This window comes from Platalea leucorodia, assembly GCF_965183815.1.
Source record: "Platalea leucorodia genome assembly, chromosome: 16".
NCBI classification, from domain to species: domain Eukaryota; kingdom Metazoa; phylum Chordata; class Aves; order Pelecaniformes; family Threskiornithidae; genus Platalea; species Platalea leucorodia.
This window is the reverse complement of record NC_138838.1, coordinates 1,586,531-1,600,064: the sequence shown is the minus strand read 5'-3', so window position 1 is coordinate 1,600,064 and position 13,534 is coordinate 1,586,531. Positions and strand designations below refer to the sequence as shown.

General features: G+C 67.4%; 1 protein-coding gene across 1 annotated transcript; it reads right to left on the bottom strand.

Annotated features, from left to right (window-relative positions):
- Positions 1-1,586: 1,586 nt before the first annotated feature.
- LIMK1 (LIM domain kinase 1) lies at positions 1,587-12,583 on the bottom strand. The gene is made up of 16 exons (XM_082328594.1): positions 12,504-12,583; positions 9,246-9,342; positions 6,727-6,865; positions 6,232-6,341; positions 5,955-6,146; positions 4,951-5,056; positions 4,685-4,869; positions 4,425-4,608; positions 4,227-4,313; positions 3,847-3,978; positions 3,677-3,736; positions 3,513-3,578; positions 3,259-3,415; positions 3,072-3,127; positions 2,544-2,701; positions 1,587-2,443 (listed from the first exon to the last, which is right to left on the bottom strand). Exons 1-16 carry the CDS (start codon positions 12,559-12,561, stop codon positions 2,290-2,292), a joined length of 1,941 nt encoding a protein of 646 aa, XP_082184720.1. The 5' UTR covers positions 12,562-12,583; the 3' UTR covers positions 1,587-2,289.
- Positions 12,584-13,534: the final 951 nt, after the last annotated feature.

Sequence of the window (13,534 nt, the reverse complement as noted above, 5' to 3'; positions counted from 1 at the left end):
CTGGCATCGAGGGTCCTCTGCAGGGTCACCAGCAAGTGGCCCGATGGCGCCGGCTGCACCAGGCACAGGTTGCTCATCAGCTCCATTGAGCTGCTTGAGGGGCTGCAGGGGGACTGGAGTTCCCCCGGGGATGGGGGGCTCCCGCTGCCGGGCTGGGGGTCCCCCATGGTCCTGCTGTCCCGTGGCGGCAGGGGGTTGGTGACCACAGTGTTTCCCAGGGGTGACAGCCGCAAGGGGTCCCCCGCCACCCCAGTGTTCCTGGGGAGCAATGGTGTCGTGCTCCCGGAGCAAAGAACTGGCACGGTGTGATGTCACCAAGGGCACCATGACGGCACCGTGACGCTGGCAGGGTGTTTGTCCCTGTCCCTTCACCAGGGTGATGTGGGACAGGCAGTCAGACGAAGGAGCCACCCCAGGGGGGGACTGAGCCGCCATCACCTCCCCAACCCCCCTGGTCCCTCCCGTGCTGAGGCCGAGCATCCCCGGAGCAATAAACCATGAGGTTTTCCTGATGGGGGTGTCCAGCCTGGATCCCGGGACCCCTTCGGGCTGCGCTGTCTCCTCCCCTCCTTGCCAAACTGCAGCATCCTCAGGGACATCCTCGGGGACATCCCCCAGTCCCTTCCCCGTCACCCCCCCATGAGCTCCTTGGGGTCCAGGTTTGCTCCAGCCAAAGCTCCAGCCCCTCCGAGGATGGAGATCCCCCACCTTGGGGACCTTAATTTGGTTTAGGAAGGTGACAAGGACAGAGGGAAAGTATGGGATGGCCATGGGCCACCACTGCGTGGGGCATGGGCCACCTCACTGTCCCCTGAGGCTTGTTTTACCTTGAAGGCAAGGCTGCTCCACTGCGCCCATGGTCACGCAGCTCCACAACCTGCCTGTCACCACCGTGGGCTCTGCCATCGCGTGGGGTGACAGTGGGCATGGCCAGGCAGGGAGGGGACATGGGGCTTGGGGTCCTGGGGGCCCGGCCAGGCGGTGCAGGCAGGGATGGCATCAGCCCCAGGGCTGGGGGGAACACCCACGATGGGGTGGGAACAGCATGAAGAGGGACAACAGTGCTGCCACCACGGGGGTGACCGAGCCTGGGGGATGCCACCGAGTCCAGTACCTCCGCACCGCCCCGAACGGAGAGTCCGGCCCCTCCTGCCTCAGTTTCCCCAAGAGCTCCCAGCCCCCCCAGGGGAGGCGAGCAATTCCCAAGCAGGCCGGGCAGCGAGCAGGGAAGGATTTATTGACTCACGGCTCGGGGTACATCACAGTTTGAGCTCCCTTCCCGCCTCCGGAGAGGACGTCGCCTTGGACTTCCCGGGCAAAAGTGCGCGGAGAGGCTTCACAGTTTCATCCCTTCGGGAAAGCAGAACCGAGGCAGTGACAAATGGCAAACGCTACGTCGTATGAAAAAATAATACAAACTCTTCTCTTTAAATATCTTACAGAAAAATGAACCTGAATAAAGAGCATGAAAAGCACCGCGTGGCGCAACCCCCCCCCCCAACCACCCCAGGTCAAGGGGACCGAGACGAGCTGCATCCCTGCATCCCTCTGGACCACCCGGCGCTGTCCCCAGGGATGCACGGTCACGGATTAGCACGGGCAGCGGGGACGTGGGGGCAGCGGGGACCGCCACATGCCTGTCCCCACACCACAGGGGTGTCCCCCCTGCCACGGACCCCTCGCTCGGCCAGGGGTGCCGGCAGCCCCCTGAGCCCGGGTTGCCAGCAGGAGCAGCGTGAGAAGGGTCGGCCACGGACGAGGGCATTGCTACGAGGCTGCCGCAGGACCCGCGCTCCCCCGGGGGGGCTGGAGGCCATGTACCCCCCCCCCCAAAGGAACCAGGGGGTCCCTCCTGTGTCGCAGTGCAAGTTCACGGAAAGCCAAGGCACCGCCGCGAGGCCGCGGCTCTGTACGGGGGAGCCCACGGGGCTCGTGGGGGTGCGGCGGCCACGCAGCCCCCGGGCGTGCAAAGGCGAAGCGAGCCGGGGTGGGGGGACACGGGGACGGTCCCCACGGTGCGGCCGGCCGGGCTTGTCCTGGGGATAATAGCTACGGCGTGGGGGGGACGCACAGGGGCCGTGCAGCCCCAGGGAGAGCCAGCTCCCAGGGACGGTGCGGGCAGCGGTGCGGGCAGCAGCGCAGGCAGCCCGTGCAGAGGAGATGGGGTGCGGGGGGCTCATCCGGGGAGCCCCAGGGATCCAGCCCCGGGGGTGGTTGCAGCCAGAGATGCTGGCGGCGGGTGCAGCTCCTTCTCCCGCAGCTTCAGAGAGGGTGCAGGTGGGGGGGGCTCTATCGGGGGGGCGCGGGCAGCCCGCCCTCGCCCCGCCGGTGCGTCTCCCCAAAGGCTCGGTCCAGCTGCTCCAGCTGGGCACTCAGCGGCAGGTGGATCTCCAGGTGCATGCGGAGGGTTTCCAGCCACTGCTCCAGCTTGCTGAAGGACGGCCTGAGCGAGAAGGGGGGGACACGTTACATCTCCGCTGGGCCCGTGGCCCCCTGCCACCAGCCCCAGTGGTCCCCTGGGGTGGGGGGTCCCAAGCACTCACCGCTTCTCAGGGTCCAGGTCGCAGCAGCAGACGGCAATGGGGAAGAAGCTGGGGGGGCAGGTGGGGGGACAGTAGCGGTCCAGGAAGCCCCTGACGTTGAGGCCAAAGTCGGTGGTGCGGGGCAGGTAGTCAGGGTCAGCGCTCACCCGGCCGATGATCTGGGGAAGAGTGCGAGGGAGGAGCGGACTCAGCCCCAAGGGGAGACCCCAACCCCAAGGGGAGACCTCGACCACAATGAGGACCCCAAGGGGAGACCCCAACCCCAAGGGGGAGACCCCAACCACATTGGGAACCCAAAGGGGAGACCCCAGCCCCAAGGGGAGACCCCAACCACAGTGAGAACGCAAAGGGGAGACCCCAACCTCAAGGGGAGACCCCAACCACAGTGAGAACCCCAAGAGGGAGACCCCAGCCCCAAGGGGAGACCACAACCACAGTGAGAACCCAAAGGGGAGACCCCAACCTCAAGGGGAGACCCCAACCACAGTGAGAACCCCAAGGGGAGACCCTAACCCCAATGGTACTTGCCTCGCACAGGACGATGCCAAAGGAGAAGATGTCCACCTTCTCATCATAGCTCCTCCCTGTGGGGAGAGATGGGTCGGGCCATGCCACATGTCCTGTCCCTGTCCCTGCCCCACCAGGTGTCCCCTGCTTGGGAACACAGCCCTGGCTGGCCATGTCCCCCCCTCCTCGGCACTGCAGCCAGGCTCACCATTGATCATCTCAGGGGCCATCCAGTACGGGTTCCCCACCACCGTGTATCGCTTCTTGCGGTCCGGTTTCTTCAGGTTCTTGAGATGCTCAGGCTGGTTCTTCTCATCCACCATCAGCCGCGCCAGCCCAAAATCAGCCACCACCACGCTCTTGTTCTGCATGGATGGAGAGGGGTGAGGCACGGGGGGAGCCATGCAGGGGGCTGAGACCCCCACCAGGGCCGGGGGATGCCACCACCAAGGTGGGACTCACCTCCCGCACAAGGCAGTTGTGAGAGTTGAGGTCACGGTGGATGATGTTCATGGAGTGGAGGTAGGCCTGGGGGAAGGATGTGCTGACACCGGGGGGCACCCCCACACCGTGGTCCCCCACCCAGCAGCACCCATCCCACCCACCCATCTCCTGGTGGCACCCACCATGCCGGCGGCGATGTCCTTGGCGAAGCTGACCCGCTGGCTCCAGGGGTAGTGGCTGTCCTGGGGGCAGGAGTGGGGATTTGCCAGAGAAGAGGAGAGAGGAGAGGAGTCCCCCAGCCCCACCGGGGCTGTGGGGTGATGGGGGGCTGACCTGCCCCCCAAGTGCTCACCATGTTCTTGATAAGGCCCCTCAAGGTGCCACCCTTGATGTACTCCGTGATGAAGTTGAGCCTCTTTTCCTTGTACAGCACCCCGATGAACTTCAGCACGTTGGGGTGCTCCAGGCAGCGCATCACCTTCACCTGCAGGACCCCCCCCGTGCTTGTGACACCCCGAGACACTCAGCACCCACCCGGACAGACCCGCTGCTCGTGTGTTCTCCATTAAACAGGCAGGGCTGCCTGCACCCATGGTGCCTGGCCACCTCCACTCCAGATGTCGTGCCCAGCATCCCATGTCAGGGTGGGGGACACGATCGGACAGCCCCATCCCTCCCCACCCCAAACCAGGTGTCCCCCCACCCCAAACCAGGCGGATTAAAGATGCTCACCTCTTTGAGGAAGGTCCTCTGTGTCTCCTCGTCGAAGCGGATCAGCTCCTTCATGACCATCACCTCGCCCGTCTCCCGATGCGTCACCTGGCAGGGAGCGCAGGGGCTGAGCCACCAGCTCCTCGCTACCACCTCCCCCCTTTATCCCGGAGACCCGAGAACCTCACGCTCGTGACACTTGTGGCCGCCCAGCCCCACCTTGATGGCCTGGCCAAAGCAGCCCTTGCCCAGCACCTCGCCGTGGATCAGGTCGGAGGGACGGAAGATGCGATGGGTACGGGAGACGACGCGCAACGACTCGGAGCGACCGATGTCCTTACGTTGGGATGCAGGTGAGCCCGCCGAGCCGGAGCCTGGAGACTTGTCTGTGCTGCAGCTCCTCCTGCGGGATGGACAGACAGACGGTTAACCCCAAGGAGGGATCCCAATGGGAGAGGCAGGCGAGCTGGTGGCCTTACATGACGGTCCGCTGGCGCATGGCACCGGGCTCCCCGCAAGGCGGAGGGGCCGGGGAGCGCAGGGGGCTGCACGGGGCGGGCAGGGGGCTGCAGGCAAGACCCGACTCGCGGGCAAGGGGCTCGTGGGGGTCGTGCTCGATGGTCAGCTGGAGCAGGCGGCTGGTCTCCTGGATCAACAGGTCGATCTGGGGACAGAAAAGGATGGCAGGGGTGGTTCGGGAGGCAAGCGGGGTGCTGGTTGGGGGCACACCCCGGGGGGAGCGTACCTCATCCAGGGGGACGTGGCCGATGGGAGTGCCATTGATCTCCAAGATGCGGTCGCCCACATGGATGGAGTTCTTCACGTCAGGGCTGATGCAGTCTGGATCTACCCTGTGGGGCCGGCAGGCAGCAGGGGTCAGCCCCACGGCCCTGACACCGTCACGGGTGGGGATGTGCTGGGACACTGCCCACGAGCCACCCTCAGCCAATGGGGACAGGCTGTCGTGTCCCCTGTGAGTCACCTCTGCGAGATGGGGACACGCTGTCATGGTACCCACGAGTCACCCCTGCGAGACAGGGATGCGCAGGCATACTGCCCATGGGTCACCCCTGCTAGACGGGGACACACAGGCACGCTGCCCACGGGTCACCCCTGCTAGACGGGGACACGCAGGCACGCTGCCCTTGTTGGATGGGGACGCGTAGGCATGCTGCCCACACGTCACCTCTGTTGCATGCAGACACAGCCACGCTGCCCACAAGCCACCCTTGCTTGATGGGGACATGCTGTCACGGTACCCATGAGTCACCCCTCCGAGATGGGGACACGCGGTCACGGTACCCACGAGTCACCCCTCCGAGATGGGGACATGGAGGCATGCTGCCCACGGGTCACCCCTGCTAGCTGGGGACATGCAGGCATGCTGCCCACGAGTCACTCCTCCTGGATGGGGACAGGCTGGCACGGCACCCACGAGCCATCCCAAGCATATGCGGACGCGCCAGCCCAGTACCCACAGCCCACCCTGGCAGGTGGGGCAATGCCAGCATGTCACCCCCAAGCCACCCTGATGGCCGGGGACATGCCAGCACGGTCCCCACAAACAATCCCAGCAGCTGGGGACACCACGGTCCCCTCTAGCCACCCCCAGCTGATGGGGACACACCAGCCCCATCCCTCACCCTCCCACCCCAAAAAATCTCCGTGGGGTGGATCCCACCAGCAGAAGGGGTGTGGGATGCCCCCAGCCCCGGGGAGGGGACAGTGGCAGAGGGGACACAGACGCACTCTCGGACGCGGACGGTGCGGGGGTGCTCGGTGCCGCAGCCCTGGTCGATGGAGACGGAGAAACCGCGTTTGCCATCGGAGCAGGCGGGGATGGAGACGAGCGTGACGGTGTGCGGGATGCGGGAAGCCGGCGAATCCGGCAGGATCTGCTCGATGACCGGCGTCACCACCATCTGGTAATAGCAGTGGCCGCTGCGGGGCCGAGAGGAGGGGGGTGGGTGGGTGGGGGGTGCCAGGAGACGTGTGTGTCCCCCCACCCACCCGGGCTGGGACGTACCAGTAGAGCTTGGAGCGCTCCACCAGCGCGTAGGTGTCCCCGTCCCCGATGAACGTGCGGCAGTTGAGGCAGCTGAAGCACTCGGGGTGGTACTTCTGCTCCCCGGCCACCTGCGGGCAGATGCCATCAGCCCCGGGGACCCAGAAGCCCAGGGCACTGAGCATGGGTCCTGGGGCTCAGATGGTGCTGGGAGCACCCGTGGGTGCACCAGGGCAAAGGAAGGGCAGGCTGAGCCATGGCCGAGGGGGACAGTCATGCCACCAGGCTGGGGATGACTGCAGGGACATCTCCCCACCACCCTCAGCCTCCCCCAGCCCCAACACAGGGGCACACCCCCTGCCAGGGTCCCCCTAAAAGGCAGAGGACCCCCCTGCCACCCCCAGAGCCCAACCTGTGCTGGGGGTCTGCACCCCCTCCCCTCCTCGCCCCCTTTCCAGGGGGCTCAGCCGTGGGTCAGGGCTCCATGTCCCCCCTGGGGTCCCCCCCGCCGCTCACCATGACCAGCCCCTTGGTGATCTGCTCGGAGCAGCCGTGGCAGAGCTCCCCAAAGTGCGCCCAGTAATCCTTCTTGCAGTACAGGCGCCCATCCTTCTCGTAGTACTGGTGGGACAGGGAGGCCCCGCACTCACAGCACCTGCGGCAGGGGATGGGGACCCCCTTGTCACCATGTCCCCATCATCACCCTGTCCCCATCATCACCCCAGGGGGCAGCCAGTGCCCGTTCACCCCACGGCTCTCTGGGCAAGCTGCTTCCCCTGTTTCCTACCCTGCTGCAGGGCCAGCGCATCCATGTGTCACTGTCCCCAGGGTGGCAGCAGGTGGCTCCGGGGATGCCAGCGCAGGCTGGCAGTGCGGGGATGTGTGGGGACACCGGGGTGGACAGGACAGGGGACACAGGGCAGAGACAGGCATGGGGAGGGAGGTGCTAGCCCTGCACGGACATGCCAGACTGGTCACGGACATGCCACCCTGGTCACAAACGTGCCAGCCTGGCACAGACACACAGACGGATGTGCCAGACTGGTCGCAGACACACAGAGGGATGTGCCAGCCTCGTCACGGACACACAGAGGGATGTGCCAGCCTGGTCACGGACATGCCACCATGGTCACAGACACACAGAGGGATGTGCCACCCAGGTGACAGACACAGGGACATGCAGCTTGGTCACAGATGGAAGGACATGCCACCCTGGTCATGGACACATGGAGGGACGCGCCAGCCTGGTCACAGACACACAGAGGGACAGGCCACCCAGGTGACAGACACAGGGAGATGCCAGCTTGGTCACAGATAGAGGGACATGCCACCCTGGTCACGAATGTGCCAGCCTGCTCATGGACAAATGGACGGACGTGTCACCCTGGTCACAGACACATGGAGGGACATGCCACCCTGGTCACGGACATGCCACCCTGGTCACCACGGACACACAGAGGGATGTGCCACCCAGGTGACAGACATAGGGACATGCAGCTCGGGCACAGATGGAGGGACGTGCCACCCTGGTCAGGGACACACAGAGGGACATGCCACCCTGGTCGCGGACACATGGAGGGATGTGCCACCCAGGTGACAGACACAGGGACATGCCAGCTTGATCACAGACAGAGGGACATGCCACTCTGGTCAGGGACACACAGAGGGACGTGCCACCGTGGTCACAGACACGCCAGCCTTAGGGGTGCGATGCCCTGGGTGCTGCAAAGGGGGTGCAGGGCGTGCGGGGAGCTGCTGCGGGACTGTGAGGTGGGGGTGCAGGGGATGGGGGGTGCAGGGGATGGGGGGTGCAGGGGATGGGGGGTGCAGGGGGCTGTGCAATTTTTGGGGTGCACAGGGGGTGCTGCACCAGGCTGTGCGGGGCGGGGATGGTGCAGGGGTGCTATAGGGGTGCAGGGGGTGCTGCAATGGGGGTGCTGCAGAGGGGTGGGGAGGGTGCTGCAATGGGGGGGCTGTAGGGGTGCAGGGGGTGCTGCAATGGGGGTGCCGGGGGGGTGCCCGGGGACTGCTGCAGTCCCCTCCCGCCCGCTCAGCCGGGGGCGGCCGCCGCGCGCAGGTGGAATACCAACCAGGCGTGACGTCACGGCGCGGAATTTCCCCACCCCATGACGTCACCCCGCGAGGACTCCGCCGCCCGATTGCGCAGCCCGAAGCCTCCCATGGGCTTGCGGGGGGGGAGGGGGGCGGCCGCGGGCCCCGCCCCCTTAACCCCCACCGCCCCACGCGTGGCTGGGCTGAGGCCCACGCTGCCTCCCACGGCTGCAAGCGGGGGCGGGGGGGGGGGGGGGAGAGGAGGAGGAGGAAGGCTTTCGCACCAGCCAGCCCGGAGATGGCAGAAGCTGGTCTCCTGTGGGGGGAGCCGACCGGCAGAGCACCCCGGGGGGGCCGGGGGGTGCAGAACCCAGCCCGACCCACTCCCACTCCCACTCCCACTCCCACTCACTTGGCTCCGGCGCTCAGGACGCGGCTCTTCCTCAGCACCGCCGCCAGCATCCTCCACGGGCCGGGGGGGGCCAACCCCAGTGCCCCGCCACACCCGGCACCCCCAGCCCCACGGGGACCCCCGCCAGGTCCCAGCCACCCCTTGTGCCCCCCGACCCAGCACCTTCCTCCTCCTCCTCCTCCTCCTCCTCCTCCTCCTCGGGGCTCCCACCGCTCGACCGAGCTGCCGGGAGGGCTCGAGTGAAAGAGGAAACAGGCAGGGAGGGGGCGCGGTGACATCAGCCCGCGCGCCCCGTCACCGGGCAGGAAGGGACAGCGCGGGGGGACAGCGGGGTACAGGCAGCAGAGCCCTCTGCCAGGCTCGCCGTCACCCGCTGAGCCCTGCCTGCGCCCCGCTGCCTGCGCCCCGCTGCCCGCGCTGCCCCACGGCCGCCACGCTCGGGGGGAGCATCCGGGTGCGTGCGATGGCCTCGCCACCAGTCCGTGACATGGCCGGAGTGGGGGGCGTCCGCTGTCCCTGCGGAGCATCCCGGTGTCCCCAAGGCCATCCCGGCTGGACCGCGGGCTCCTACCGGAAGCAGTCGGCGTGCCAGTCGGCGTTCAGCGCCTGCAGGTACTGCCCATCGTAGATGCCCTGCCCGCAGCTCGCACACACCGGCAGGTCGGTCCCTGGATGGAGGTTGGGGACACAAGGGGGACAGGGCTGTCACCCTAACGGCCGTCCCCATCTTCCCCGCAGCAGCAGCACCCAGGGTTAAGTCCCTCTGCCCAGGGTGGCAAATTCCGGCCCCCACCCATTGACCCCGTAATGGGGACAAGGTCGTGGCGCTGATGTCCCCAAGGCATCGGCACGGTGGTGCCAGGCCACCTCCAGAGCCCCTGTCCCCCAGGGGCACTGCCGTGACCGTGGGTGCCCACGTCACCGGGGGGTGCTGGGTGCCCACAGGGAGTGGGTGCAGAGGTGGGTGGGTGGCAGGGGGTAGCACTGGGGACCCGGGGTGTCCCATGGAGGTGCTGGAGGGGGTGCAGGGTTCAGCCAGCACAGGGGACAGGCAGGTCGGGGGGTGCAGGGGTGCGGGGGACACAGCAGGGTGCTGGGCGACAGGACAGATGTTTGGGGGGACAGAGATGCTGGCGATGGGGGAGTCCCTGGGTGTGCTGGAGGGGTGGGATGGGGGGGCACCCACTGGTGGTGGGGGATGCAGGGGTGCAGGATGGGGACAGAGGGGGGCGGGGGGGTGAAGGGGTGCAGGATGGATACAAGGGTGCAGGATGGGTGCAGGGGTGCAGGATGGGGGCAGGATGGGGGCAGAGGGTGCAGGAGGGATTAAGGGGTGCAGGGGGGGATACAGGGGTGCAGGATCAGTGCAGGGGGGATGCAAGGGTGCAGGATGTGGGCAGAGGGTGCAGGGGGGTGAAGGATGGGTGCAGGGCACATGGAGGGATACAGAGGGGTGCAGGATGGGGGCAGAGAGTACGGGGGGATGAAGGGATGCAGGATGGGTGCAGGGGGGATGCAACGGTGCAAGATGGGGGCAGAGGGTGCAGCAGGGGTGAAGGGTGAAGGATGGGTGCAGGGAGGGATACAGAGGTACGGGATGGGTGCAGGGGGTACAGGGAGGGATACAGGGGTGCAGGATGGGTGCAGAAGGTATAGGGGTGATGCAAGGGTGCAGGATGGGGGCAGAGTATGCAGGAGGGATGAAGGGGTGCAGGATGGGTGCAGGATAAGTGCTGAGGGATGCTGGGCGCATGGAGGGATACAGAGGGGTGCAGGATGGGGCAGAAGGTGCAGGATGGGGCAGAGGGTGCAGGATAAGGGGCAGGATGAGGGCAGGATAAGGGGCAGGGGGAATGAAGGGGTGCAGGGGGTTGCAAGGGTGCAGGATGGGTATACAAAGCGCAGGGGGTGCAAAGGGGTGCAGGATGTTGGGGGTGCAAAGAGGGATACAGAGGGACATAAAGTACATGCAGGGACACAGAGGGGTGCAGGATGGGTGCTGGGGGTGCAGGGTGCATGGGGGGACACAGAGGGGTGCAGGGACCCAGAAGGTGCTGGGGAATGTGGCACAGATGGGGTACAGGAGCAGGGCAGGGATACAGAGGGGTGCAGGATGGGTGCTGGATGGGGGACTGCAGGATGGCAAGGGGTGCAGGGGCAGACGGAGGGTGCAGCGGGGGGATATGGGGGTGCAGGGAGGGAGGTGAGGGATGCAGGGTGGCTGCGGAGGTACCAGGGGTGCGAGTTCCACGGGGGTGCGGGGAGGGATGAGGGGTCCAGGGGGTGCAGCGTGGATGTGGGGGTGCAGGGAAGGAGGCAGGAGGGACAGGAGGTGTGGGGGGATATCGGGGTGCAGGGAGGGAGGTGCAGGATGTTTGTGGGGTGCAGGGAGGGATGCAGGCAGGAGGGGGATGTGGGGGGGGGCTGCAGACGGGGTGCAGGCTGGATGGGGTGCAGTAGAGGGACATGGGGTGTGCAGGGGGGATGTGGGAGCATGGGGGGTGCAGAAGGGGGATGTGGGGGTGCAGGGGATGCAGGCTGGACAGGGGGTGCAGGGGGAGACTTGGGGGCGTAGCGGGGACGCAGGCTGAACAGGGGGTGCAGGCAGGGATGCAGGAGGGGATGCAGGAGGGGATGCAGGCTGGACAGGGGGTGCAGGGGGAGATGTGGGGGTGCAGCAGGGATGCAGGCTGGACAGGGGGTGCAGGCAGGGATGCAGGAGGGGATGCAGGAGGGGATGCAGGCTGGACAGGGGGTGCAGGGGGAGACTTGGGGGTGCAGCGGGGACGCAGGCTGAACAGGGGGTGCAGGCAGGGATGAAGGAGGGGATGCAGGAGGGGATGCAGGCTGAACAGGGGGTGCAGGCAGGGATGCAGGCAGGGATGCAGGAGGGGATGCAGGCTGGACAGGGGGTGCAGGGGGAGATGTGGGGGTGCAGCGGGGATGCAGGCTGAACAGGGGGTGCAGGCAGGGATGCAGGCAGGGATGCAGGCAGGGATGCAGGCTGGACAGGGGGTGCAGGGGGAGATGTGGGGGTGCAGGGAGGATGCAGGCAGGACTGCGGGCTGAATGGGGGCGCAGGGGGGATGCAGGCTGGACAGCAATGCAGAAGGGGCATGTAGGGGGGATACAGGCTGAACAGGGGGTGGAGGGGGAGATTTTGGGGTGCAGGGGGGATGCAGGCTGAACAGGGGGTGCAGGGAGCGATGTGGGCTGGCTGAGGGGTGCAGGGGGGATGTTGGGGTGCAGGGGGGATGCAGGCTGGATAGAGGGTGCACAGAGGGATTTGAGGATGCACACTGTGGATGTGGGGGGCTGCAGGCTGGAAAGGGGGTGCGGTGGGGGGTGCAGGGGGTGATGTGGGCTGGATGAGGGGGGCGGGGGGATGCAGGCTGAACAGGGAGTGCAGGGGGAGATGTGGGGGTGCAAGGGGTATGCAGGCTGGAATAGGGGTGCGGTGGGGGATGCAGGGAGTGACGTGGGCTGGATGAGGGGGGCAGGGGGCGATTGGCGGGTGCAGGGGAGGACACTGGCTGACTGGGGAGTGCGGGGGAGATGTGGGGGAGATGCAAGCTGGATGAGGGGGTGCAAGGGGGGATGTGGGGGTGCAGGGAGGGATGTGGGGGTGCAGGGAGGCTGCGGGGAGGATGCAGTCTGGATGGTGGGTGCAGGGGGGAGGTAAGGGTGCAAGGGGGGATGTGGGGGTGCAGGGGGGATGCGGCAGAGATGTGGGGGTGCAGGGGGGTGCGGGTGAGCCGGGGGGGGTCGCGGGGCGCCGGTGGCGGTGGAAGCGCTGAGTCAGGCGGGGGGGCGCGGGGGGGTCACGCACCTTCGTCCTCTCCCATAGGCTCGTCCCTCCAGGTGCAGCACAGCAGCATCAACCTCATGCAGCCGCGCTGCCCGGCGCCCCGCCAGGCCCTGCCCTCGCCCCGGCCCCGGCCCCGGCCCCGGCCCCGGCCCCGGCCCTGCCGCTGCCGCTGCGGCTCCGGCGGGCGGGCGGCGATGGCCGGGCGGGAGCACGGCGCCGGCGCGGCCGCCGAGGGGCGGGGCCGGGCGGGGCCGGGGGGCGGGGCCGGGGAGCAGGGGCGGGGCGGGGCGGAGAGGCGTGGTCGGGGTGGGCGTGGTCAGGAGGGCGGGGGCGGGGCTAGCGGGGATTGGGGCGGGGCCGGGGGAAGGTGGGGCGCTGGGGCTGTCACCACGGAGCAGGGCACGGGTGTCCCCATCATCCCCCAGGCTGTCACCATGGCACAGGGCATGGGTGTCCCCAGCTACCCCGGGCTGTCACCACGGAGCAGGGCACGGGTGTCCCCATCATCCCCTGGGCTGTCACCATGGCACAGGGTACGGGTGTCCCCAGCTACCCCGGGCTGTCACCATAGGGCACAACATGGGCATCCCTCTCATCCCCCAGGCTGTCACCATGGGACAGGGGATGGACATCCCCGTCATCCCTCGGTCTGCCACCATGGGGCAGGGCATGGAGGTCCCCCTCCTGCCCCGGCCTGTCACCATGGGACAGCACACAGATGTATCGCTCGTCCCCTGGGCTGTCACCAAGGGCACGCATGGACATCCCCCTTGGTCCTCAGGCTGTCACCGTGGGTCGGGGCATGGACATCTCCCTGCATCCCCAGGCCGTCACCATGGGACAGGGCATGGATGTCCCCCTCATCCCCCAGGCTGTCACCTTGGGATAGGGCACAGACCTCCCCCTGGGCGCCTGGGCTGTCACTGTGGGACAGGGCATGGGCATCCCCCTCTGTCCCCAGGCCGTCCCCTCGCTCCCCCCGCCATGTCCCAGGGCTGTGACCGTGCAGTGGGGCAAACGCCATCCCCGGCCCAAGGACACAGCGCATCCCC

Bases quoted from the DNA above. Each gene is read 5' to 3' on its own strand.
- LIMK1 (XM_082328594.1), bottom strand. From the start codon at position 12,561: ATGAGGTTGATGCTGCTGTGCTGCACCTGGAGGGACGAGCCTATGGGA. The intron at 6,866-9,245 runs GTAGGAGCCCGC...CCCCTGCCGCAG, and splicing joins TGGCACGCCGACTGCTTCCG to GTGCTGTGAGTGCGGGGCCT. The intron at 3,737-3,846 runs GTGAGCACTTGG...TCCTGCCCCCAG, and splicing joins GGGGCCTTATCAAGAACATG to GACAGCCACTACCCCTGGAG.